The 27672-nt window shown below is 52.0% G+C and overlaps 1 protein-coding gene across 1 annotated transcript in view; it reads left to right on the top strand.

The window, feature by feature from the left end:
* SSUH2 (ssu-2 homolog) overlaps positions 1 to 27162 on the top strand; it is a 33102-nt gene extending 5940 nt beyond the window's left edge. The window contains exons 2-12 of the mRNA XM_036332030.1: positions 10206 to 10304; positions 10639 to 10720; positions 12041 to 12170; positions 13162 to 13222; positions 14241 to 14365; positions 15857 to 15919; positions 17533 to 17618; positions 18833 to 18925; positions 19448 to 19553; positions 21922 to 22032; positions 24944 to 27162. Of these exons, the coding sequence (XP_036187923.1) occupies positions 10206 to 10304; positions 10639 to 10720; positions 12041 to 12170; positions 13162 to 13222; positions 14241 to 14365; positions 15857 to 15919; positions 17533 to 17618; positions 18833 to 18925; positions 19448 to 19553; positions 21922 to 22032; positions 24944 to 25090 (1103 nt within the window). The 3' untranslated portion in view covers positions 25091 to 27162. The remainder of the gene's footprint in view (positions 1 to 10205; positions 10305 to 10638; positions 10721 to 12040; positions 12171 to 13161; positions 13223 to 14240; positions 14366 to 15856; positions 15920 to 17532; positions 17619 to 18832; positions 18926 to 19447; positions 19554 to 21921; positions 22033 to 24943) is intronic.
* Positions 27163 to 27672: the final 510 nt, after the last annotated feature.

Here is a 27672-nt window from a genome sequence, read left to right as displayed (position 1 = left end):
GGATGGAGCTCTGGCTTTCCCACCTCTCATTCTTCCCCGCTTCCTGCCCCTTTGTTTGGTTTGCAGCAGGACATCGCAGCCACAGGGCATTTCCCTGTCTCCTCCTGAAGGACAGTACTGATGCCCTAGCTGACCTGAGACTTCTGGGTGGGTGGGGCCACTGCTTTCTTTCTCTGCCTGACATTTCCACTGTTCCCTGGCTCAAAGGAACACAAAGAGAGAGGAAGACCTTGCCTTCTCAGGCCCATGGCATTGACTGAGCATTTATTAACGCCAGGCTCAGGGCTGCGTTCACATTCTCATTAGATGGGCATGAGTGTCCGCTCGGTTGCACACCTGGAGAGTTGAGTTCTGCGCGGGTGTGTGGCTGGCACAGGCTCATGTATTACCTGGCTCAGCTCCAGGGGATCCGAGCCCAGGTTCCTACCACCGAGCCTCAGGGATTCCGAGTCCAGTCACCCTGGCCTCCGTCCAGCCCTGACCTTCAGCTTCACTTCGGATAACTGGGCTCACGGGAGCTACGATGGACGTGCATGGGCCCTGGTCCCAGAAAGTTCAAATTCCAGCCTCCACCTTCCCCTCAAACCCATCCTCACAGGTGACTGTCCAGGTCAGGGTGGGTGGGCAAAATATGGCTCAGGACCCACGGCCTGTTTTTGCAAAGCGTTATTGGAACAGAGCCACTCATTCAATTGTGTAGCGTCTGCGGCTGCTTTGAGCCACAATAACGGAGGTGAGTGATTGAGACAGACCGCTTGGCCCACAAAGTCTACAATACTTACCACCTGCCAATTTATAGAAAATGTTTGTGGGTCCCTGGGTCCCTGGTGGCTAAAATAGCTCAGGTTGCTAATAAACATTAGAAACAAAATATTGGGAACTAAGGTATAAATAATTCCATATTATCACACCAGGGGCTTCAGTGCTTATTGGCAGGCCACAGTGTGAAGCTTTGGGACGTTGCGCCACACCCATGTCCAAGCTGGCGCTCTCACCAGTTTCATGTGCTTACAGATGTTTTCCTGCTAAAAAGGCACTCTCTACATCTGCAAACATCCTTCTGTTGCGGCTTCCTTTTAAGTTTCCTGCAAGGAGAAAGATACTTACAAATGCATATGTGTTTGAGGACAAAGACCTTTCTAATTTGGGGGGAGAAGTAGAACGGGGTTGTTCACTGGTCATGTGTTTCAGCATTTCAGTCTGTCTCACCCCCTCCACTCCACTTCCAGACAAACAAGGCTGCTCCAATTTAGAACAAGATCTACTTATTCTTCTGGCCTCTGTTTTTTATTAAACTCAAAAGGACAGTTTTAGTTTGTGGAGGTCAAAAGCTATAGGCTTTAAAGAGCTGCCAAAATAAATAAATAAATAAATAAATAAATAAATAAATAAATAAATAGGAAAATGAAAAAGAAAGAAAAAAGAAGAAAGGCAGGCCTGGGTGGGAGGTGGGTCAGCTGGAAGTTTGATCCGAGTGTGCTCCAGGGACTTAACTGACCATTTTTATCAGTTCACCCTCTAGGGCAGGGGTGGGCAAACTTTTTGACTCGAGGGCCACAATGGGTTCTTAAACTGGACCGGAGGGCCGGAACAAAAGCATGGATGGAGTGTTTGTGTGAACTAATGTAAATTCAAAGTAAACATCATTTCATAAAAGGGTACGGTCTTTTTTTTTTTTTTTTTTTTTAGTTTTATTCATTTCAAACGGGCCAGATCCGGCCAGCGGGCCGTAGTTTGCCCACGGCTGCTCTAGGGCCAACTCCCTGTGATTAGCTGGGCAGCTAGGAAGAGAGTGGAGGGATTCTGGTCCCTGAGGGCAGCAGGGGCTTCAGGGAACAGGTTTGAGGGGTGCCCCAGTGGGCTGGAACTGGATCAACTGGAGCCTCTCCCCTGCTCTCACTCCACTGCTGTGCACCCTTGGGTTCTGGAGTGACCCCTGAGCCGCAGACTCCTCGTGTTGAGTGGAGTTAGAAGTCCTACCTTCCAGGTCTCCAGTGGAGGGTGGGGTGGAGCAACAAGTGAGTGGGCAAGTGCTTCCTGAGTTGTCCTGAGTTTCCGGAGACCAGTTCTTATATTATGCTCTCCTGCTTGGAGGCTCAGGCCATGTGTCTTATGTCATAGCCTGACGGATCAAGATGAGGTTTTTCAAAATTTCTTTTTCTTTTCTTAATTCAATGTTATTTTGCATTAGTTTAGAGTGTTCAGCATAGTGGTTATGTGGTAGGCAGTTAGAAAGGCATGGGCAGAGCAGGGACGAGGGGCCAGGTACAGAAGGTCACCAGGGCGGAGAGCCCCGGGTGCCTGACAATGGGCAAAACTGGGAAAACAAGGGCCTCGCCCCCCAGGGTGGCCTGTCCTAGCATATCACTCACTGGTCATGCGGTTTAGACCCCCTGATCTTTCATGTCACTGGTCATGCGGTTCGGACCTTCTCCCTTCCTCCCCCCCCCCCCCCCCTGCATGTTGCTAGTCATGCAGGTTAGACCCCCCATAGAGAAACATTCAGACTTGTGAATAACTTTTGTGAGTTTATTTGAGCCAAACTGTCAACAATTGCTGGGAAGCAAAATATCAACAGATTGAGATAATGCTCCAGAGAATGGCAGTTTTCATCTTGTTCAATAATTACAATCAAAAGAGGAGACATAAGTGGGTTACATGAAATCCAATGGTGATAGATTAGGGAGGTGGGAGACAGCTAAGCGGGAAAACCACTGGGATTGGATAAAAAGTAAAATGATAGACACATGCTTCTTTTACATAGGTGGGTGCAGAATAGTCAATAGTCAGCGATTAATTCGATAACAATGAGGGGATTTGTGGTCTCTGCAGAGCAGTGCCTGTGCTTTGAGGGGTCTGGAAAAAGAAAATTGCTTTGATATTCCAAAGATATAGATGCAAAAAGACAATAGGCTCAGTTTAGGTAAAGATTGACCTTTGCCTGGCCTAGGACATACCTGCCGACCATAAACTGGTTTTAGTTTAAAAAGTTTTAATTTCAGACTATAGTTTGAGGTTATTTTAGGTCTCTGAGTTTGCAAGGCCATCACACAGGCCTTCCTGAGCTTGTCAGGTGTAGTATGTGGCCTCTTTTTGACCACACGTCCCCCTTTTGGTCATTAATCAATCTAACAGATGCCTTGATGACCAACCTTTTGGTTGGATAATGAGGTCTCACGGTGCTAGGAAGGCTCATCCCTAGGATGTCTCAGTGTCACCATTTGTCTAGCTGAATAGGGTGGACCATTGGGAATGGGCCATAACTTTAGATGTCATTCAAGGTTGAATTATTATTATTATTCAAAATAAAAAGGCAGGTGAATGGGAGGCAGTCAGATCCTATATGTCCTTGTTAAAAAATATTCTGGATCATTTCTAATATTTATCTACTATGATCTGAGTCTTTTTTTCTGCTTAAGTGTTCTTTTTAATATATTTTATTGATTTTTTTACAGAGAGGAAGGGAGAGGGATAGAGAGTTAGAAACATTGATGGGAGAGAAACATTGATCAGCTGCCTCCTGCACACCTCCTACTGGGGATGTGCCCACAACCAAGGTATATGCCCTTGACCGGAACCGAACCTGGGACCCTCAGTCCACAGGCCGATGCTCTATCCACTGAGCCAAACCAGTTAGGGCTCTGCTTAAGTTTTGTTTTTCTGTGTCTAGTATAACATTTACATACCAGGAAACAAAAGCAACAGTATTAAACCAGTAACACTGATTAGGAACAGAAAATGTCTAATACTAGACAAGGAAGAGTCTGAGGGGTACACGCATCCGAGCCAACAAAAAACCCTTTACATGTCTTATCATAATTTTTTATTAAGCTAATTATGTTTTCCTCCTTCATTCACTGTTGCTTGTACCTTATGATATGGTTGGCCAGATGAATTAAGACTCTTTACTATTTCATTATCTAAAAGCTGTAATTTTTCTTCTGATTGGTTAGTCTCCATAGAAATGACTTCATGGGGAGGATTAAGTTCAATTTCCCAATACATTGGATTTTCAGTATCAATATTATCATAGGTTTTATTAACCTCAGGCAAAGTTATGTAGCCTATAATTTCAGTATTATACCATATTCCAGTAGTATTTAATGTAAATTGGGTGTTATTACAATAGAAATTACTTAATATAACAGAAACATATTCTAACCCTTCCCAACAAAAATGCCCCTTTCCCATATGCCATATATTATTATTTGTTGGGGTGGATACAGTAGGCCAGGACTGGGTGAATCCAATATTCCATATAGATTGGGGGGCATAACCGTTCACCTTTTTAATTTTCACAATCAGATAGTGAGATAGATTCCCATTACCTATTGTTTTTAAATATGGCCCATCTACTTCTCATTGGAAGTATTCTAGTGTTATTGAGGATGGTCCCTATGCCAGCCAGTTGAAGTCCTGAGAATTTAAGCTTAGGATCTAACTGAGGAGCCTGGGTTTTTAAGACACACCAAAGTAGATCGCATTTCCCATCCAAAGTTTTCCAAAATCCAGGAGAACTGTATGAGTCTCATATGTGTCTGGCCTGGGCTTCCGTACCCATTATTGTTAGCCATTGTTTCATAGCTACTTCAGATTCCATTTGCATTGGCATAGAGTGACAATAGGTTCTGTTGCGTTAGGATATAGGCATGTTCTCATTGTTGGGTTTGTGCATGAGTTTTTATAGTCTGTCCTATCCACTGAGCTAAGGCTTTATTGTCCTTTCCATGCTGCTTCCCACCCTTTTCCTTCTTGAAACAACATTCCCTCCATATGACCTATTTTAGGTAGAGAGTCTTTTTCTAATGAATGACGTTCTTCATTAGCTGCAAGTTCAGCTTGTCCTAGAATGCCAAGGCCAACCCCTACTCATCCAAGTATTCCACTTTTATTTCTTTTAGGGACCAATGTTATTGGATCCACCAGGAATGTTGTTGCCATTGGGTAGCTATGGGTTGGGAGCAGTTGGAGTATACTGAATGGACTCCAAAATGTTGAGTTTCCCATGCTATAGTTAAGTGGGTAGAGGTAACCCCCAAAATGAGCCAGAGTTTGAGTATTCCATAGGGCTTCCCACAAGCATCCAGGAGTAGTTACAGACATATTTACCCATCAAATAATCCTAATAATTTTTGAAATGGGGACCTATTGATTTTTTTCTGGTTTCATGGACATCCAGCCACAAGAGCATGGCTGGTGAGTCTGAGGACAAGATATTCTATGACAGACAGGGCAGGTGGTCACTGCAAGCTTTTTCCCCATCACATCCAGGTGTTTTTCTTAGCTTTTCATCATCCATTCCTAAAGGTATATAATACTCATAGATTAGATCCATATATCTACCACGGGAATTATCAGCGAGGCATTCTTGGAGGTATTTGCCCAAGTTGGGCCCTTTATAATAGATATATCCAGAAAAAAAAATGTACCAACGCTTATATTTATAGGAGAAGACCTGTGTGTGGCCAACAAAATGTTAACTTCATTATCATAACTGATAATCAGAATATCATTGTCTAGTAGATGGGAAAGATTATCAGGTACCCAAGTTAAATTTTTCATGTCTAATAAGGGAAAGGGTCTGAGGAGACAGATATTGTTTCCCCTAGGAAACAATAAGGAGGATAATAACAATATAAAAATCATTTTATGTACATTCAATCAATAACAATTAGGTGATATAGGAACAAGGTTTGAACAGTGTCAATTTGTGAGCATTCAGGCCTACTTGACGTCTTATGGTAACTGTCTGCCTCTGTGGTCGGCTTCTCGTCCGTGAACAGTCTTTGTCAGGGGAGAGGAAAGGCTTCCGAAATTTGGCTAGTTGAATTTTGATTGTACCATTGGTACGTTCCACAAGTCCTGAAGACTATGGTGTAGGCTAAATATTACAGATGATTTTATTATTTGTTCAGTGAACTGAGTCCCTCGGTCAGTATGTAATTCAGAGGGAATTCCCCAATTGGGGATTATATTTTCTAATAACAATTTACGAACCGTTAAGGTTGTTGCTCTCCTGCAAGGGCAGGCCTCAGCCCAGTGAGAAAACATACAAATCATAACTAATATATATTTGTATCCCTGAAATGGTGGCATTTGGATAAAATCCAATTACCGTACTTCCAATGGACCCAAAAGAAGTGGGCAATGTCCTTGGGATCCCTGGAGTGGTTTTCCTGGGTTATATTTTGGACAGAGAACATCTGCTGTACACATTATGAGCGATAGTAGGAGAAGGCTTTCAGTAATATTGTTTACTCCCCGAGATAATCTTTTCAGGACCACAATGTGTTAGCTCATGTGCATGCTGAAGTGTAGGGAGTTGGGCCCCCATAGGTAAAATAGGTTTCTGATGGGGTCCAAGCCATATCTGTCTCTCTGGGTCAAAGGTTCCCCCTTTTTGTTGCCACATTCCCTTTTCTTCCTCTGTAGCTGAATGTTGATAGTGGAAAAGATAACCTTTTATTGATTTAATAGAAAGCAAAGAACATTCTGGGGTCTGGATAACTTGACTGTTCAATGCCGCCTGCTGAGCTGCAGCATCAGTGGAATGATTTCCTTTTGCTCCGTGGTGATAGCTTTAGAATGCCCTGGGGTTTTGATAAGTGCCAATTGAATGGCATCTACAAATTCTGCAACCAGTTTTCCATTTTTAAAAAAATGTACCTTTGTTGTTGAAAGTATTACAGATGTCCCCTCCCCCAACCCCCTTAACCCCCTCCACCCACTTGCCATTTTTATGGGCTTTCCTGAGGAAGTTAAGAAGCCTCACTGCTTCCATAACATTCCAGAGTCCCGAGCTACATCAAATGCATAGAGACTATCAGTGTAAATATTGGCTACTTGATCTTTGGCCAATTGACAAGCCCAAGTTAGAGCAGTTAATTGGGCTTGCTGAGCAGATCTTATTTCGGGTAGATAAGAACTTTCAATTATGTCCACTGTGGAAGTTATTGCATATCCAACTCAGAAATGTCCCTGTTCATCCTTCAGATAAGATCTGTCTGTGAACCAAATTAAGTCAGCATTGTCATTAGGAGTTCTCTGTAAATCATTCCTAGGAGCAAGAAGGTGTAAAGTAAGCAAAACACACTTGTAGGTGTTTTCATCCTGTAAAGAGGGTAATAAAGCTGCAGAATTAAGATGATTACACTGAGTTAAAGTAATATTAGGTGCAGAGAGCAGGAGCATTTCATAAGAAGCCAGTCAACTGACAGAGAAGTGTTGAGTGTGATAGAGTCCAGTAAAGATTCAACAGAACAAGGAACATGAATGGTTAAAGGAGAGACATGGCTGGAGCAGAGATCACCCTCACACAGGGAGGGAGTCCTTTGCTACTGGGTCTAGTTGCTGACTGTAATAGTCTATAGGTCTATGATGAGCTCCACGTTTCTGAGTTAGAACTCCTAAGGCATTTCCTTTACTTTCGTGTGTGAAAAGGAAGAAGGAACATTTATAATTTGGATGTCCCAGAGCAGGAGCTTTAACAGTACTTCCTTTAGAGCAAGGGTGGGGAACGTTTTTTCTGCCAAGGGTCATTTGGATATTTATAACATCATTCGTGGGCCATACAAATTATCAACTTAAAAATGAGCCTGCTATATTTGGTCAGACATTTAATTAACTCATCCCTAATCCCTTGGCAGGGCCAGACCAAATGATTCCTTATATGGCCCACAGGCAGGACATTCCTCACACTTGCTTTAGAGCAAGCAAGTCAAACTCAAAGGCAAACACGGGCCAAATAAACGAGGCATGCGGCCCACGGACTGCGAGTTTGACATGCTTGCTTTAGAGCCTCTCTAGCTCATTTCCATTTGCGGTTCCATTAGGTTGGATCAGGTTGATCTGACTTCACTAGGGCATAGAGAGGCTGGGCTATTGATGAAAAGTTTGGAACCCAGTTTCAACAATATCCAGTCCAACCCAGAAGTCCATCTAAGCTGCTTTCTTATTTTTGGAAGAGGGAAAGATAGGATTCCTCTAAGTCTCTCAGGGTTAGTCAGTAGCCATCTTTAGATATGAGATGGCCACGGTATTTTACTTGAGGTAAGCAAAATTGAAGCTTATCCTTTGAAACCTTATGTCCTTTTACAGCTAGCTGCTGCAATAGGTAAATTGTGTCCTTTGGGGAGGCTAGTAATGTCCTATTGCATAAAAGTAAATCACCCACATACTGGATTAGAGTGGAATCTCTAGGAAATCTAACATCCTTTAAATCAGCTTTTAATATCTGGGAGAAATAGGTGGGACTTTCTGTGTATCACTTGGGCATTACAGTCCAAGTAAATTGTCAATCTTCCCAGGAGAAGCAAAGAGATATTGACTGTCTTTTTCTACTGGAATGCTGAAAAAGGCACTACATAAATCTGTTACTGAAAAATATCGGCAGTCCACAGGAATGGTTGATAATAAAGTAGGTGGATTTGGAATCCCAGGATGTCTGGGAATAACTACCCCATCCTTTCCATTTGGTTTCTTTACTGAAAAGATAGGAGAATTACAGCGGCTTGTACATGGAATTATAAGTTCCCCTTTTAAGTAATCTTGTACTAGTATAATGGGCTTAATTCCAGCTAGTGGATCTTACCCTCTCATCTTTGTTGTCCAGTCCCCCAAAGCCCCTGCTCTCTGGCAACCATCGTTTGTTCTCTGTGTCTATAAATCTGTTTCAATTTTGTTTATTGATTTTTGTTCTTTAGATTTCACATATAAGAAAAATCAGCGGATTTATAGTGAGCGATTCTCCTCACTATAAATTCTGCTCTCATGACCTCATCCCACAGGCCCATCTGCAGATACCATTCCACTGGGCAGTTAGGGCTTCAACATAGGAGTTGGCGGGAGTTGAGGGGAGTGGCACAGCCATGTAGTCCAAACAGGTCACTCAGTGGTAGGTAGTGGGCAGCTTGGTCGGGCCTGGACAGTCCCAGATGGCTTCACTCATTTTCCTGGTGGCTTGGCCAGAGTGGCTGCCTCGTAAAAGTGCTTGGAAAGAACATGGGGTTTGGAGACCAATGGACCATGGTCTTAATGCAGCTCCATCACCACTGGCTGTGTGATCTTGGGCGAGTCACCACCTTTCTGAGCCTCCATGTTCTCATTGGTAGAACAGGGTAGGAATGGTCTGTCCGGGTGAGGGTCTGTCTTAGTTTGGGCTGCTGTAACAAAAACACATTGACTGGGGGGCTTAAGCAACAAACATTTAGTCCTTTTAGTTCTGGAGACTGGGAAGCCCAAGGTCAAGGTCCTGGCAGATCTGGCGTCTGGTGAGGACTCCCTTCTGGCTTTTAGACAGCTGCCTTCTCACTGAGTGCGCACATGCCAGGGAGAGAACACCCTCGTCTCTTTCTCTTTTTGTAAGGACACTAGTCCCATCCTGGGGGCTCTGCTCTCATGACCTCATCTAGATGTAACCACCTCCCACAGGCCCATCTGCAGATACCATTCCACTGGGCAGTTAGGGCTTCAACATAGGAGTTGGCGGGAGTTGAGGGGAGTGGCACAGCCATGTAGTCCAAACAGGTCACTCAGTGGTAGGTAGTGGGCAGCTTGGTCGGGCCTGGACGGTCCCAGATGGCTTCACTCATTTGCCTGGTGGCTTGGCCGGAGTGGCTAGAAGGCTGGGCTCCACTGAGCCCTCTCCATTTATTCTTAGGGCATCTCCACATGGTCTGACTGGTAGGATGGTCTGATTTCTTACATGACAGCTCAGGGCTCAAGAGGGAATGCTCCTAGAGGCCAGAAGTAGGCGCTGCAGTCATTTCATCGCTTCCATTGTGTTCTTTTGGTCTTGAACTTGCCCACGTTCAAGGGGAGGAGACATAGACCCATGTTTCAAAGAGAGAGAGGGGCCCTAAGGAAGCGTGACCATCTGTAAGTCAGTATGTATCTCCAGGGTGGTGGCCTATGACAATGTTTATAAAGCTCCTGTCATGGTGACTGGCACAGAGCAGGTGGCCCTCAACCAGGAGCTGCCATTCTCAAGGTTTTCCCATCCTTATAATTACTGCTGCGACTATCCCACCCCCACCCACCCCTCTCACCCTGCAGATGTGTTCTGCCTCCTGAGGGTGCCAGAGAGAGCCAGGCTTAATTAGGGTGAGGCTTTTAGTAATGTGCCTGCCCTCACTTGTCAGCCCCCTGGGAAGTTGCTGTAGACGCCCCTCCCTCCCTGAGGCTCAGGACCACCCATCTCTCTGCAGGTGTGGCCGACCTCAGCTTCGAGGCCGAGAGCCCTCTGGTGCCCCCAGTCGAACTCCTGGAGAGGCTGCCCAGCTATGACTGCCTTTGTCAAGGAGGCGGTAAGTCTGTGGGGTCTTGGTTCCTACGTCCTCTTCCTGGGGCTTCTGCTGGTTGCGGGGACGTCTCTGGAACAGGCCAGTGCTGGGGTAGCCCCCCTTTCCTCTGGGGCCTGGGAAGGCCCTTGTCACTGTTGGGAGGGAATGGGAGGACATGGGCACAAGCCCTGTGTCCGCGAGCATCCCGTGACCATGACCCTTTAAGACAGAATGATGCTGATCTGGGAACCGTCATTCTTTTCTCCGTCTGCTCCCCCTCACACTCGGCCCCTCTTTCCTGCTCCCACCACAGGTGTCCGTTCCTTTGAGCGAGTCCTGACTCCTCCCTCTCTTCCAGGGCAGCAGATCTTCTTCCCGCCTTTGGAGGCCCCACGGAGACCCCAGGAGCAAACATGCTGGTCCTCGTTCCTGGAACACAGGTGAGCTGCAGGTGTGACCTGGTGACCCTCCCGGAGCCATCGCACAGGATCACAGGGGGTGAACTGCTCCATCACCCTTGCCCCCAAGAGCCCCCCTGGGGGGCCTCAGGGTCCACAGGTCTCAACCCCAACAGCCCATCAGGATCCAGACCTGGATCAGATTCTCCAGGGACGGGGCCTGGGAATCTGTATTTACCATGCTCTGCAGGCTGCTTGGCTACCAAGCCAGAGTTGAAAACCATAGTGGCAAACTATGGCCCTGGGGCCAAACCCAGCCCACCGCCTGGTTTTGTGAATTGAGTTTTATGGAACACAGCCCTCTCTTCTGTTTTACTTGCTGCGTTCCCACTGCAACAGCAGAGGTAAGTGGTTGAGACACAGACTAGATGGTCCGCAAAGCCTGAAATATTTACTCTCTGGATCTTTACAGAAAAAGCCGGCTGCTCCCTGGAGAGGCCCACACCCTCCTTGTTTTTCGAGGACTGGGGCAGAGTTCCAAGGTCACAGCCAGCTTTGTGCCCAGAGAGGGGGCAGCCTGGAGCGCCTCCCCTCGGTCACCTCTCCTCCCTGTTGGGAGGGAAAGGGAGGGCATGGGGCACAAGCCTTGCAGCCTGCAGCCTCCCACAGGCAGCCAGGTCCTGGGGCTGGAGACACAATGCACATGAGAGGGGCTGACCACGGGAGCTTGGCTGCTGTGGAGAAACGCATGAAGATGTGAGCGGGAGGAAGGAGGAGAGGGCTCCTGCTCACCGGAGAGGTTGGGGCCGGAGGGCTTCCTGGAGGAGGGGACCTGACAGCTGGGCCTCAGGAGAGTTTTGTAGCAGGAGGGGGAGGTGTCCAGACAGCAGGCCGAGGAGGGTCTGCCTTCCCCTGGCCACGCTCTGGTCCAGCTCACGGTGAGTCACGAGCTGTGGTCGCGCCATCACTGGTTCCTGGCTGGTTCCTGGCTGCGGTCCTCCCGTGAAGGGGCTCACAGCTCCTCTGGTTGAGGTCAAGCTCCCGAGGGCAGGGACCTCACTAGCCCCACCTCCTTAGCTGTGATGTCTTCTCTGGCTGTCCATTTCCTCATCTCAAAATGGCATAATTCATCTTTAAGTATTTTTTTATTTTTATTTCTGAGATTCTATCAACCGACTCCTGAGCTCACACTTGAGCTAACACAGTGTTACTGTCCTTCCCGCACCCCCCCGCCCCCGACATCGGTTCCCATGGACCCCTTTGCTGACACACCCTCCATCGTGGGACTCCTGAGTGCTTTCCCGCCCTGGGGGCCAATGAGGGCCTCCCCAGACCCCTGCCTCTCTGCTCCATCCCCAGCAGAGTCCCTCTGGTGACAGAGGAGGTGGCGCGTGAAGCCCTCCTCAGCTTTGTGAGCTCCAAATGCTGCTATGGCCGCTCAGCCGCCAGCGACCTGGTCATCCAGCAGATGAAGCAACAGATGCTGTGCCGGGTAAGGGGCCGGCCTGGGGGGCCGTGTGCAGGGTAAGGGGCCGGCCTGGGGGGCCGTGTGCAGGGTAAGGGGCCGGCCTGGGGGACCGTGTGCAGGGTAAGGGGCCGGCCTGGGGGGCCGTGTGCAGGGTAAGGGGCCGGCCTGGGGGACCGTGTGCAGGGTAAGGGGCCGGCCTGGGGGCCGTGTGCAGGGTAAGGGGCCGGCCTGGGGACCGTGTACAGGGTAAGGGGGCGGCCTGGGGGGCCGTGTGCAGGGTAAGGGGCCGGCCTGGGGGCCGTGTGGAGGGTAAGGGGCCGGCCTGGGGGCCGTGTGGAGGGGAAGGGGCCGGCCGGGGGGGCCGTGTGCAGGGTAAGGGGGCGGCCGGGGGGGCCGTGTGCAGGGTAAGGGGCCGGTCTGGGGGGCCGTGTGGAGGGGAAGGGGCCGGCCGGGGGGGCCGTGTGCAGGGTAAGGGGCCGGCCTGGCAGGGACTGGTTAGTGCAGGGATCTGGGGGAAAAGGCCTCTGCATAGCTGTGTGGCCTTGGGCAAGTCCACTGACTTCTCTGGGTCTCCGTTTCCTCACGTGAGAAAGGAGGAGCCAGGTGATGTCCACGATACCTTTCTGGTGTGTGACTCTGTGGACGAGGATTAAGAAGGACCATGGCTTCAGGCAGATCAGCTCCTCCAGGGGGGACCCTCAGGGCAGTGGATTCCAGGGGCCTCCACCTGTCAGAAGGCAAATGCCGCTCCAAAACTTGCCTCATAGAACACCCCTCGTATAAAGAAATGGGGAACGGAAATCACCCCATTGTGGGCCTGTCAGGGAGATTCCTGGGCCCACTGACCCCCCTGCAGACGTGCCGGGGCAGCTGGGACAGAAGGCGCTGGTGGCAGCCTGCTCTGTGCAGCCCCTGTGCGGTGTGTGGGACCCCTGGTTTCCCCACTTTTTGCACAATGCTCCGTATTCCTACGGCCAGGAGTGTGTGAGTGGACATGATGTCTTTTTCTCTACAGTATCGACTGGAGACTTTCAGCGAGTCCAGGATAAGCGAATGGACATTTCAGCCCTTTACTAGTGAGTTGTCTGAAATGAGTGTCACTGGGAGCAAGCCTGGCAGGAGCTAGTCTGAGCACTAACCTGGAAGGAGGTGCTCTTCTGCTTGAGCCTCGGTTTCCCCGTCCCCTGTAAAATGAGAGGGAGGGCTTTCATGGCAGAGACGTACCTCCCCGTGCTGGTCTTAGCACTGCTTGCTGTGCAGAAAGCGGTTAGCAGAAGGTCCTGAGAAAGCCTCGCATTTGCCTTTGGCCACAGGCTGGTGCTGCCACGGGGGAGATGGCCCGGGCAGCGTGTGTGCTCGGGCGTCTGCTGCCCCCCAGGCTGCCCCAGGTCCCGTTCACTGAGCCAGCCCGCCTCCTGCCGACCCCGCTAAGGCTCTGGGTTCTGTCTGGGAAGCCCACACCCTACCTGTTTCCTCTGCTGACCCTTTTGTTTCATCCCTCGAGACTCAGCTCACAAGTTGCCCCTTTTATGAAGCCTTTCAGCATTTCTTCTCCCACCACTTTGGTCCCCAGCAGAATGAGTCAGTCGTCTGGGATTTCGGAGCCCTTTATGCGATTCTTGGCCAAAGTGCTCACCCTTGGGTTTAGCTCTATCTGTTCCCTTGAACAGAAGAGGAAGAAGCCGGCGGGGAGGAGACAATAGTGGTGATAGCTCTTGTGTGTTGCGCCCCGGCATGTGCCGGCCCTGTGCTCGCACGCAGATGCCGTCTGTGTAATGGTCGCTGCCATCCTCTGGTGAGCGAAAAATTATCCCCATTTTAGAGATGAGACCGTGGAAGGTCAGAGAGGTTAGGTAACGTGTCTAGTTTACCCAGCTTGGAAGTAGAAGAACCAGGAGTCAAACCCAAGACCCTTCAACCCCAAAGCTTGGGTGCTTCACTACGAACTCCAGGGGGGCCCGTATCTACCCCTCCTGGTAGCGCCGGGGTCTAGCCTATGCCTGGCACCACGGGAAGGCTCGTGCTGTTTGGTGACTAAATGAAAGCTTGTCCTGGCCGCCGTCTGCTGTCTCACAACGATCGCTTCTGTGTCAGACCACGCAGTCGATGGGCCGAGAAGAGGGACCTCCCCCCAGCTCTGGGACATCAAGGTCCAGGTTCCCCCGATGTTCCAGGAGGAAACCAGGAAGTTCCAGGTTCCTCACTCGTCACTGGTCAAGGTAACACGATTATCGTCACACCCGCTTCTCCTGAGCTGGTTTCCCAGAGACTGTGGGTTTCCTGAAACATGAGCCTTCTAGAAAGGAAACCCCCAAGCCGGGCTGCTGGTTTATTTCTGGGCTGTCTATTCACACAGCAAAAGGACAGTCCCATTTACAGAAGTTGTCTCCAGCTTTGAATAGTGAGCATTCACATTCCTACACCCTCTGAGTGTTTGTCCGCCCCCCGCCCCACCCCCTTTGGCCTGACAGTAAACGGATGGAGTGAAAACGTCTGGAAGTTAGTAGGGGAACAGAATTTAACTTCTTTCCTGGTTCACAGGCACTTAATCATGCCACGAAGCAAGGGTAACCTAACACACGACAGGAGCACGGCTGAGACCCTTCATGTGGTGTCTCAGCTGATTACCTGTCTTGTCTCCACTGCGGACCTGGAGTCAAGCCTGTGGTTTGCCCCGTGTGTTTTCCTAGCGCTGTGAGGTGGAGGACGCCGAGAGCTAGCTCAATGGAGTGTTCTGCCGGGGTCCTGCCCCAGCAGGTCCAGGGGTCCCCAAAGGCGTGGATGGAGTCGGCGAAGAAGGAATGACACGGAGACAGCGTTCAGTTGATCAGCAGCCTAGCCAGGATCTCTAGCCAGGATCTCTAGCCAGGATCTCCAGCCAAGTTCTGGTCTGGATCTCCAGCGAAGTTCTGCTGTTTATTGTCTTGTTACATCCGTATTTATACCAGTTGATTTTAATCCTGTCAATTTCTATTACAAAGGTTAGGGCGTTTCTTATCTCCATTCCAGGGAGTAAAGATTATGTAGCTTAAGTATGATTGTTTGTAGTTAAAGTGATTAACTACCCACCTGGCACTTAGTTAAGGAGTTTCATCCCCTCCCTAACTTCAGGGAAAAATCCCTGCCTGGGGAAACAACCTTTCTCGGAGAGGTGACCTTGGTTAAAACACACAGCGCTAAGGGGAGCAAACATTAAGAACAGTATGCTATATACGCCAGGTCCCTTGAAACATATGCTGTGCAGATGTTTCTATCCTGCAGCGACTGTGTCAAGCAGCAAGGATGGGCCGGCTTCCAGCAGTGTTCCGTTCTTTTCAGCAGTGATTAAATTCCAGTAGCTAGCTCGGGGCCGTTCACAAAAATGGGGTCCATTTTTACGGCTCCTGTTCCCAGAGCCCCCTTCGCCACTCAGTGGGCGAAGGACCCCGGCCTTTGTGGCTTACCCTGGGTGTGAGTTAGGACGTGGGACTGAGAGAGCAAGTGTCCTTCACAGCACCCAGGTCGGACCCGGCTGGGCTCTGAGGATCTCCTGGGCTTGGCATTCAAGGCCCTTGGGAATCCTGGTCAGTGGGAAGGGCCATCCTCTCCCTCTGGCTCTGAATGTCGGTACCTCTGTTTGGGATGGTGACATGGGGGCGGGAGTGGGGGTGGAGGTGGTGAAACGGCAGGTGACTGAGAAACTGGATCCAAGGAAAGTGTTTCTCCCTCAGGAATGCCACAAGTGCCACGGGCGGGGACGCTACAAGTGCAGCGGCTGCCATGGGGCCTGCATGGTGAGTCTTGTGTGGCCGATGGTAAGTGTAGTGTGGGCGGAGGAGCTCTCCGGGGGCAGAGGGCTGGGCTGGGGGCCTAACAGTGGCACCCCAGGCAAGTCATTCCCTCTGGCCCGACCTCCGTTTTCCCACCTGTACAATGGGAAGGTTGGATTCGGTGGTCTCTATTGGCCTTTTTCACTTGGGTGGTTTATGATTTTAATTTTGCTCTTTTTTTTTCTCATCCATCTATGAGCATTCATTGAGTACCTGCTTGGCACTAGGCCCAAAAGAGGACTAAGGCCTGGGTCCTGCCCACCAGGCCTCCCTGCTGTGGGGGAGGCACCGTGACTGGCACTTGTAGTACAGAGTGATGGAAGCCGAGAAGGTCACGCTCATAGGGCTCCCAGTTTCCGAGGGCGACTGTAATAGATCACCACCAACTGGGTGCCTCAGGCATTTATTCTCTCACAGTCCTGGGGGCTGGAAGCCCAGCATCAGGGTGTCAGCGGGGCGGTCCCTTCTGGAGGCTCTGAGCTCTGGGCAGCTGCTGGCACTCCTGGGCGTCCTTGGCTTGTGGCCGCATCCCTCCAATCTCCGCCTCCGTCCTCCATGGCCATCGCCCTGTGTGTCTCTCTGTCCTCCTGGCCTCCTTATAAAGACACTGGTATTGAATTAGGACCCACCTAGTCCAGGATGACCTCTCTTAACTAATTAGTCTGCAAAGACCAGTGCCGAATGAGGTCACATTCTGAGGCTCTGTTGGGTGTAAATTTTGGTGGGGGGAGAGGTGGGACACTGTTCCACCCCGGACAGGCCCCTAAGCACACAGCCAGGCTCTGGTGGCATCAGCCTTCTTTGCATACACGTCCAGGGCTACTAATGGTCCCAGGAGTCGTACCAAGCTCCTCACATGTTCTCAGCTCTCCCATTTACACCTAATCCCCTGGGCACATGCTGACCACTGTCACTCTGAGCTGTGTCTCCCTCCATCTCCCTCTGCCCGCCTGCCACTTCACCCCGTTGCTGCCCTCCTTCCGCCTGCTGTGTGCTCACTCCTCTGCCCGCCTGAGCACCGTGTGGGGCCAGCTGTGGCCACGCCTGCCCAGTCTATTCTGTGCCTTCACTCCTGCTGTTCACCTCCTCCCTGAGGTCATTTCTGTGCCTTTCTCCACCCTGCTCCTCCTCCTCCTCCCCCTCCTCTCTCAGGCTCCCCGTGGAGTGTCCCTGGCACCCACTCTGAGCCACCTTGGGAGCGTTGCCTAAGTCACCTCTGGGGGCCTCTCCAAGATGAGACCTCATGTCCAACGCCAGCTCCCTCAGCCAGCCTGCCCTCTCCCTGGTCCTCTGGCCATGGCTGCTTGGTTAGGGGACAGTCCCTGGGATCACGGGGATTAGTGAGGAGCAGGAGAGGATGCTGCCCCAGGGATGGAGGATGTAGAGCCCCTGAAAGCCGCTGGAGGGGTCCTAATATACACTCCGTCCCGCCCTCCCATTTTCCAGGGGGAGGGGTGGAGGCCCAGGGAGAGGAAGGGGCTGCTCAAAGTCACCAGGCTGGGATTTGACCACGTCTGGGATGCTCTCTGCCCCACTTCCCTGCGCGGCCAGGGGTACTGAGGCCTGTGTGTCCGCAGGTGAGGTGCCCCTCCTGCAGCGGAGCCAAGCGCAGAGCCAAGCAGCCTGGGAGGTGCCAGCTGTGCTCCGGGTCGGGCAGGCACAGGTAGGAGCAGGTCTCCCTGGCTTTTCACTGTCTGCCCTTTTGGAAGGGGACCAGGCACCCTGTCCACCTTGTCCTCCTGTGTCCCAAGGCTCTGCGAATAGTAGGTGCTGATACGTATCTGTGGAGCAGTGGGCTTTTCTGGAGGGAGGCCTGGTATTTCTGGACAAGACTGGAACTCATCCAGCAATGGGTCAGGGAAGGAGGGGGAAAGGAAGGAAGGAGACCTGTTCCTGCTCACGTTGGAGGTGGGGGGAGTGGACACAGAGAAGCAGCCAAAGCTGAGATTCTTAACTCTCTGAGGGCCTGTGAATGGGGGAGTCCAGGAAGGTTGGGTGATTAACTAAACAACCAGCAAAACTGCATCTCTGCTCACAGGGCTTTGCAGATAGCGGGGCATTGCATTTTGTAAATCAGGGCCTTTAATGTATTTATAAATCTTTAAAGGGAAACAGAAAACCATGAGGAGTGAAATTATTCAAACTTGTTTTGGTTGAAGATACTTTTAGCTCATTAAGGCCCTGGCCGTCCTTCTAACAAGCCAGATGGTGAAGCTTTAGTTGACCTGCCCCCTGTGACTAGTATAGAAGGTTTTTGATGGGGAAAGAAACTCAGGTTTCTTTCATTTACAAGTGAAAGAAATCCAGTTCAAACTGGCTTCAGCAAAAACGTAAATGTATAGTCCTACCGAACAGAAACGTCCAGGAATAGATTTCCGGGAAGGCTTCAGGTACAGCTGGATCCAGGTGCTTAAACAGTCTCATCAGGAATCTGTCTCTACTCCGCACTATGCTTTCCTTTGTGATGGCTTTAGTCTCAGGCAGGCTGTCTCTTGTTGTGGCAGAGGGGACCATCAGCAGCTCCACGCTTAGTAATCACATTAGGAAAGGATGTCCCTTTTCTGAAAGTTCCCACAAAAGTTCTAGGGTGGATCTCATGGCATTTCCCTGGATCATGTGCCCATCTTTGTATCAGCCACTGTGGCCAGGGAGATGGACAAAGCTGGTCACAGAAGGGTGGGCAAGCCCAAGAACCCTAGAGACGGGGTAGGAGAAGGGTGGTCTCCATAGGGAATTGCGGCACTGCCACCGGAAGAGGTCTGAATGGTGGGAAGGTAGAAACAGTCCTCCTCCATGAACAAGGATTTGGGGTGGGGCCCCCAGCAGCCACCAGGGCCTAGGAATGTCTGAGTGGTACTGACGCTGTGTCCCTCTCAGGTGCAGCACGTGCTCGGGGAGGGGGAACAAGACCTGTGCCACCTGCAAGGGGGAAAAGAAGCTGCTGCACTTTGTCCAGCTGGTCATCGTGTGGTACGTGGCGGTGTCTCCATGCGTGGCCCTGTGGGACATGGCCTGGACTGGTTTCTGCAGAGAAACCATATGGTTGGGGCTTTTGCACACAGTACAGGGACCCATGGGGGTTGGGGGGCATGGGGTGGGGAAGGGCTTAAAGCTCCCAGGAAAGGGGAGAGAGAGATCCCTGGGAAGAGGTGGCAGAGGTGGCAGGCTGCTGGCGGGCTTTGGAACTTACCGACTTCACAGTCCGACATCATCACTTCCTAGTGCCGCAGCCTCTCAACACCTGGCGTCCCCGTCTGTGTCCTAAATCCCCAGGTGGGGGAACACTCCAGGCCTTAAAGGGTTCTCCTGGTGGGCACTTTGCTAGACCCGCACAGGGAAGGATGAGCTGCGCTGTGGGTACCTGCCTGGTTTCCCAGTTCACAGCTGGACGTGCTGGGCCCAGGGAGGTCAAGACCTTCCCAGGTCCCCGCAGCCCAGGCCTGCCTGATCCCACACCCACGATCTTGCCGCCCCCATGCTCTTCACCTGCAGGAAGAACAGCCTGTTTGAGTTTGTGTCCGAGCACCGGCTGAACTGCCCCGGGCAGCTCCTAGCTAAAGCCAAAGGAGAGAACCTCTTCAAGGATGAGAACACGACGGTAAGGAGGGTTTGCAGGCACCACGCCAAGCTACGCGCCTCTCTGGCTCTTCTGGCTCTTCTGGCTCTCTGTGGGCGCCGCATTCATTTAGATCAGGGTGGGCACGTCCAGCCCTCGGGCCCTTTATGGCCCGTGAAATCATGTGGTCTGGCCCTGGCCAGGCATTAGGGGTGAGTTAATTAAATGTTTGCCCTAATACAGCAGGCTAATTTTTAAGTTGGTAATTCTGTATGGCCCTCGAATGATGTTATAAATATCCAATGGCCCTCGGCAGAAAAGAGGTTCCCCACCCCTGCTCTAGAAGGACAGGCTGGGAGGGAAGAGAGCAGCCTGGTCAGGCCAGAGGCCTCGGGGACCCCATGGGGCCAGGCCTCTTGAATGTCACATATCAGGCCCTTCCTCCCTTTTCCCTTCCTCCCTCTTCCTCCTCCCTCCCTCCACAACCTTGGGGACCCTCCTTCCTGGGCACTGGGGATACTGTCCAGGACATCCCTGCTGCGTAGATGTCATAGTCTGGGGAGGGAGAGATGGTAACCTGCAGCACAGTGTCAGAGACAGTGAGGATCAGTGAGAAACACGCAGCCAGGTGAGGAGACCGGAAGGGTAGGGTGTTGTTTCAGCACCGGGGGTCGGGGGTGGGACAGGGAGGTGACAGTGGGGGTGGATCAAGTGGCCGTGGGAGCGAGGGTGTCCGGCAGAGGGAGCAGTTCACAGAGGCCTTGCAGAGCGGCAGGGCAGGGCGCTGGAGGGCAGAGAGCCAGGTGGAGCGAGGAGCTAGGACTCGCGTTGTGCCAGCAGCCAGGTCGGGAGGGCCCTGTTGGCCAGGGGCTGTCAAACTCCAGGCCCTCGTTTAACAATAAAGTTTATAAATAAACTTTTATTGGAACATAGCCATGCCGGCTGGTTTAGGTATTGTCTGTGGCTGGCTTTGTGCTGTGAGGGCAGAGTTAAGTGCAGTGGGGCCTTGACTTACGAGTGTCCTGACTAAGGAGTTTTTTGAGATTCCAGCTGTCTCTCAGCTGATTTTTTGCATTGAGTTGACAGAGTAATTTGAGTTAATGAGCTCCTTAACGAGCTCGGTCTCGGAACGAATTAAACACCCTAAGTCAAGGCTCCACTGTAGTTGGGACAGAGGGCGATGGCCCCCAGAGCCTGCAGTAATGCGACGTGGCCCTTTCCTGTGGGCCTCGGCAGGAGCTCGGCCGCCTGGGGGGCCTGAGCGGGGTCCTCGTGCTGTTTGCTCTGAGAGGGCCAGGTGCTCAGCCTCCTTTTATTTCTTCTTTCTTTGTTTCTCTCTTCTCTATAGTATGGTGACCTTTTTAGCTTGGCTTCTTTCACTCTGCCATATGCATTTTTAAAAATTGAGATATAATTGACATATACCACTAGATTAGCCTTTAGGTGTACAACACAATGACTGGATATATGTACGTATTGTGCAATGATCGCCATGAGAAGTCTAGTTAACATCGGTCACTGTACAGTTACATAATATCTTTGTCTTGTAGCGAGAACTTTTAAGATCTGTTCTCTCAGCAACTTTCCTATGTCCAGCGCAGCATTATTTACTACAGTCACCACACTGTTCATTACATCCCTGGGACTCATTTTATAACCGGAAGTTTGTGTCTCTTGACCTCCCCCCACCCCCTTCCTCCACCCCTCACCTGCCCCTGGCAACCATCAATCTGTCCTCTGTACCGGTGAGTTTGGTGGCTTTGCTCATTGGATTCCACATACAAGTGAGAACACACGGTATTTGTCTTTCTGTCTGACTTCACTTGGCACAATCCCCTCAAGGTGGCAATGCCAGGTCTTCCTTCTTTCTGTGGCTGAGCAGTATTTCTCAGCCTCTTTCTCGGCCTCATCGCTGCCTTTCCTTCAGGCTCCTGGCAGGCGCCATCCCTCTAGGACAGTGGTTCTCAACCTTGGCTGCACAGTAGGATCACCTGGGAATCTTTTTAAAATCCTGATTTGTGGGCCTCATCCTCCGGAAATTCTGTTTCTTTGTTACTAATGTCGTGGCCCCACCCCATAACAAAGAAACAGAATTTCCGGAGGATAAGGCCCACAAATCAGGATTTTAAAAAGATTCCCAGGTGATTCTAATGTGCAGCCAAGGTTGAGAACCACTGTCCTAGGAATGGCACGGCCGAGGAGTACTGTGTCTACAGCCCCCTGTCGGTGACATTCCCAACAGAATGTGGGTCCTCAAGGGTCCGCAGGCTTCAGCCACCCCATCCGCTTGCTGCCTGGCCTCCCTCGGGCCCTTCCCAATTGTGCCCGCTCCCGTCCACCTGAAGTCCATTGCCAGGGCTCCAGGTGCTGGCACTTGGTCAGAGCGGCGAGGTGGTGCGTCTCTCCTCAGGTGTACCCCCTGGCGGACTTCCCGCTGCGGGAGATCTCGCTGGCCTCCCAGCGGGGCATTGCCCAGCACAGCGCCGCCACCCTGGCCTCCAGAGCCCGCGTCCTTCAGCAGGTGAGCGGGCGGGGCCGGGGCTGCTTCTGGGGCCAGGAGGGGGCTCCCAGGTCCCATAAGGGAGGAAAGGGATGTTCCCTCTGCCGGGGGCTCCGTCCTGAGAAGGCAGGGAGGGAGGGTGGCAGGGGAGTCCCAGTCTAAGGAACACGAGGTGGACTGGGGACTGAGCTGGGGCCAGTGTGGCCGGGGGCAGCGAGCGGGACAGGACGCACAGTCCATGGTGACAGGTTTGGATTGTTATCCTGACAGGAAGCTACTACAGGGTTTCAAGCAGGAATCTGGCTCAGTGTGATTTTGATCCAAACCTGCCCGATATTCAGACAGGAAGGGAAATCTCAAATCCAGGGTGGTAGGTAGGGTGGGAACCCAGTGCCCTGCCCCTCAGGGCATTTCCCAAGTCCCAGCCTGTCTTCCCCAAGCCTCCTGGGGCAGGGGTGGCGGCCAGGGCTAGGGTTGCCTTGGTGCTGAATCCCAGCGGCCACTAGGTGGCAGTGGTGCCGTCCACATCCCCAGGGCTAGGGTTGCCTTGGTGCTGAATCCCAGTGGCCACTAGGTGGCAGTGGTGCCGTCCACATCCCCAGGGCTAGGGTTGCCTTGGTGCTGAATCCCAGTGGCCACTAGGTGGCAGTGGTGCCGTCCACATCCCCAGGGCTAGGGTTGCCTTGGTGCTGAATCCCAGCGGCCACTAGGTGGCAGTGGTGCCCGGCGTGTCCCCAGGAGTGGCTTTCCCGGCAGCTGGCTGGAAGCTGCCAGAGGGAGGGTGGGGGTTTGGACAGGGAATGCCCAGCCTGGGCCAGTTCTGTGTAGGGGATTGTCGGGGGGCCTGAGTCTGGCAGAGTGTGCTCAGATCCTGGTTGTTTTGCACCCTAACCTGACCATGGCCACCTACTCCTCCTCTTTGAAGCTGAGCTTCTCACCTGTGGAAAAAGAAATGCTAAAATGGCCTCATGGAGGTTTGTAAGAATGAGACAACTTTCTTTTTCTTTTTTTAAAATTGTATTAAATTTATTGGAATGACCGGTTAATAAGGTTATCTAGGTTCCCGGTGTACAATTCTAAATACATCTGTATATTGATTGCACTGTATGCTCACCACCCAGTCTAATCTCCTTCCATCACCATGTACTTGATCACCTTTACCCTCTTCAACTTCCTCCCCTTCCCCTCTGATCATCACCATACTGTTGTTTGTGACTGTAAGTTTTTTTATTTGTTGATTTCAGTTTTATATCCCACATGAGTGAAATCATGTGGCTCTTGACTTTTTCCCACCGACTTTTTACACTTATCATGATGTTCTCAAGCTCTATCCATGTTGTCGCAAATGGCAGCATTTCATCTTTTCTTATGGCTGAGTAGTATTTCATGTACATGTACCATCTTCTTTATCCAATCATCTACCAAAGGACACATTGGTCATCTCCATGTCTTGGTCATCGTGAATAACCTTCGGTACCAAAATGTCAAGGGTGGTCTTTTATTTCCAAAGTTATCAGTTGGAGACCAGCTTCTGGCATACGGAGAAATCTGTCTCACAGTCTCATTTGGTCGTCTCAACAACTCTGTGACAGAGAAGTTTTATTCCCATTTCACAGATGAGGAAACTGAGGCCCAGATAAAGGAAGTGTGAGATCCTACAGAATGCTTCGTGGAAAACGCACACCCTGACTCTGATCCCCTTCTGCCGCAATGTCATGCCTCCCCCAGCTTCCCCCCAGTGTAGTAGGGAGCATTTTCTCAAACCCCCCGCCCCCAGCCTGTTTCACCCTTTCCCTAGGGCCCTGAACCACTACCTACAGCAACAGGACTTGGGCTCTTTACTTAAGGAGGGGAAGTAAGAGGGCCTGATCCTGGGCCAGCCACGCCACCTCCCTCTGGGCTTGAGATCCCCAAACCTGAGTGTTGGGCAGGGGAAGAGCCAGTGCGGAAGGACTTAGGGGTTCTGACATAAAGCCTGGCCCACAGGATGTACCCAGGAATGCTTCGCTTCAATGATCAGGGGTGACTGTGCTGGGTCAGCCGCATCCGCAGTTGTCATAACAAAACAGCCCCAGAAACTAACGGGGGTGGGTCCTCAGAGGGAGGCCAGCGTCCTCACCCAGGGCGGTGGCTTGTCCCATTCAGGACCCCTCCATTTTGGAAGGTTGTTGCGTCATCGATCAGAGAAGGGGCCAGAGAATGAGGGGCTTTAGGGCCACGCTGTCGGAGGGAGTGTCCCAGGCTCTAGGTAGAGGAGGATGCTGCGGAGAGATTTGAGCGTTGAACAGGTCCAGCTATGGCGAGGAGATGGGGCTTGACTCAGATCTTCCAAACCGGAAATCCCTGAGCCCATGGGCCTCAGTTTCCCCATCTGTAAAAGGAGGGGAATATTTGAGACTTTTCTCAAAGGAGGGTCGATGCAAAACCATGGTAAGAGAGGACGGGGTCTGAGAAAATAGCCTGAAACAGCCTACCGAACTTTGGAGTTTCTTTGGTGTCAATGTTTATCTTGAAATGCAATTCAAATTGTATAATCCACTCCCTAATATGTCCATGGCTGTTGTAATATAAAAATGTTTAAAATGACTTTATCCTCTACTTTTCTCCCCTCCCCCCCCACCCCCATCTGAAATTAATGTCCTGGAAGATGTCCCATTCGTCAGCGACTCTCCGTGCATCCCCTTCCTCCCCCGGGGATGCCTGTGCCTCCACGGCATGGAACCTAGAGTCAGAGGGTTCGGCTTGGGCCTGAGCTAAGCGTTGATGTAGGAATGTAGTGGGAGATACAGCTAGAAAGGCAGATTTCCGCCAAAATGCCGACTCCAGAGCAGGGACTGCAGCCCACAGGTGGTGGGGAGCCCCCGACAGCTCTCGGACAGGAGAGCGACTTGGGCAGGACACTGAGGCTTTTCCCGGCCAATTGTTTCCTCAGCGCCAGACCATTGAGCTGGTCCCCCTCACGGAAGTGCATTACTGGTACCGGGGGAAGAACAACGTCTACTACATCTACGGCACCGACCACAGAGTGTACGTGGCGGACTACCCCGAGCGCTACTGCTGCAGCTGCACCGTCATCTGACCCGGCTCGGCTGGCTCTCCCCTCCGCCCGCCCCTCACACTCACCAGGGAGGGCCACCAGGCTCTGAGCTCACCCATCATTGGCTTCATTGGATGTCGCTTACCGACGCTGGCGTGTCTATCCTAGAAAATTCACCTTACCATCTGCCAAGCACAAGTCGTTCCGGAACTCCTCTGGGGGACTCCGTCCTGTGTTTAACCTGCAAGAATTCAACTCCACACAAACCTTTCAGACAAAGCGAAGGCAATGCTGACTGCGTGTGGGGTTTGCTTTTGCTCTTCCCTGGGCCAGGCATTCCCCTTCTAGTTCGAGCCTTTGCCAAGCCGAGTGTCACTGACATGTTTAAAGATGCACACGAATCGGCTGCCCCTGCATGCACACCAAGGAGTGCACTTCGGCACAAAGTACCTTTATGTCCTAGAACTTGACTTCCCATCTGTGGGGCAGGAATTCGGACATGGTCATCATGGGGATGGTTTATCTCTGCTGCATGATGTCTGGGGCCTCACCTGGAAGACTTGAAGGCTGCGATGGCTCATGGGCAGGGGGCTGAAGTCACCTGAAGGCTGGTCACCAGAGATCTGGTGGTTGACGTGGCTGTTGGCTGGGACCTTCGCTGGGCTGTCAGCTGGAGCACCTACACGCGGCCACTCTGTGCAGCCTGGGCTTCCTCACAGCACGGCTGCTGTAAGGCTCAGTGCCCCTCACAGGTGCCCCGACGGAAGAAAGTCTGTTCCCAGAGGAGAGAACAAGCCTGCTGTGTTGGATGGACATGCTGATCTCTAGCATGTGCCTCTGCGGGGGCAGATTTGGGAGAGTGGTTTTTGGATGCATGCAGGTGCTTACGTCATGTGCCGGCTTTAGAACCTGTCCACTGAGCAGCACATATGCACCCAGTCACGTGCAGGAGCTCCCAGCTGGTGCCGACAGGCGGGGTGGGTAGAGGGAGTGCCCTGCACACTGAATGCCCAGGTGGCTTTGGAAGGGTGTGGGGGCTGGGCAGGCCACTGTGCACCTGGCTGTGGGTAACCAGAGGCCCCTGTCATGTTACCACACCTGCCCCTGACCTGAAGGGGATTGCTGTACCCTGAGAGGGCCAGGCTATACCCTCACTTGACTCCCAAGCTCCTGTCCCCAGCCCTTGTCCCCCAGTGGGGTGGGAGGACGTGGACCCAGCAGGCCTGGTTGGAGAGGCCATTCCCAGGGCATCATCATCCAGTGATAGGCAGATGAGCACTGCCTTCTCACCCGCCACTCCCAGGCTTGGCTCCCAGTCTTCTGCTCAGGGTGTCGCTGTTTCCTGTACTCTGGGGGGGCTGAGAGGCTGGGGGGCTGGCTAACAGGAGGAGCAGGGCTCAGGGGAGGGCTGCAGGGAGGCAAAGGAAAGTTGATTTGACCCCAGAGCCCAGCAAACCTTCCAGGATCAGATGCTGCCCCCAGCCAGTGCCACAGGCTCTGCATGCGGGGGAGGTCAAGGGCAGGATGAGGTACTCCCTTACATTGGGGGTACGCTCTGAACTGTGGGGACAGAGCCTGGTGGTGGCAGGGGAGACAGGGAGGGTTCCCCCAGGCTTTCCACTTCCTCTTCCCTGGAAACCCGGAAGCTCTGTGTGCTCTGCCTGGAGGTTCTGGCTCCGGCCGATAGGGAGGCCAGCCCCCCTTTCCTGGTGTCCCCACCCCACCTTCCTGGTCTCAGAGGGGGTGCTTGTGCCCCAAGGGGCCTGTACAAATGGAGGGGACGGCTGTCATGATTAGAAGTGACACTGTTGGCGCTTGGTGGCTGGAGTCCAGGAGAGCTGATGTCCCCCAGGCCTGGGGACTTCCCATGATGCAGCGCCTCTCCACATCTCCCAGGACTTGCAGAAATCCCACGACATTCGTGCCGAACTTGGTCAGACAGACTCTCATCAATCACCCCTGAACACAAGGCGATGTTTATGTAGAACCAACCTCTCTGGTTTTCCTGTCTCGTTTGAAAAGCTTCTGATCCTCTCCCTGCCCTTCAGTCCACACCTGTAGCTGATGCCATCACGGGCGTCCCGTGCGCTGTGCCCGCGCACCCACAGACTGAAATACACGTGTTGAAAATCGCCTTCTCTCTTCTCCTTTATCGTTCACTTCAGGCATTCCATTGACTTTTTAAAAAACGGTGTGTAAATGATATATTATGTCTCAGTATATCACATGCAAATGACGCATGCATGTCATTTCAGGATAAATAGGGACCATGTTAAGGTTGAGGCCCAGCGGGTCGTACACACTGTTGGCCTGTGACCCAATGAGAAAACCTAGCGGGAATGAGTGGGTCCAAGGGGACGCTGTTCCAATGGAGGCCGCGGGAGCCACAGCCACAGGCCCTCCGCCCCCACGGTCCCGGCCGAGGCCCAGCGAACCCGGGTCCTCTGGTGGATAACCGGTGTGTGTTCCCCTCAGTGTTCTCTGCTTCATGCCTTTGCAGCAGCCGGGATGTGACTGACCTGCTATTGCTGCCTCCCCTATCCTCGGACTGAGCCGGCTCTGACTGTGTAGCCCAGACCCAGCCGACGTCGTGGGGGTTAGAGAGAGCGCACGAGGGCAGCCCT

The sequence above is a fragment of the Myotis myotis genome, unplaced genomic scaffold, assembly GCF_014108235.1.
Source record: "Myotis myotis isolate mMyoMyo1 unplaced genomic scaffold, mMyoMyo1.p scaffold_m19_p_13, whole genome shotgun sequence".
NCBI classification, from domain to species: domain Eukaryota; kingdom Metazoa; phylum Chordata; class Mammalia; order Chiroptera; family Vespertilionidae; genus Myotis; species Myotis myotis.
Note: the sequence above shows the minus strand (reverse complement) of the source record. Positions and strands in the feature narration are given on the sequence as shown.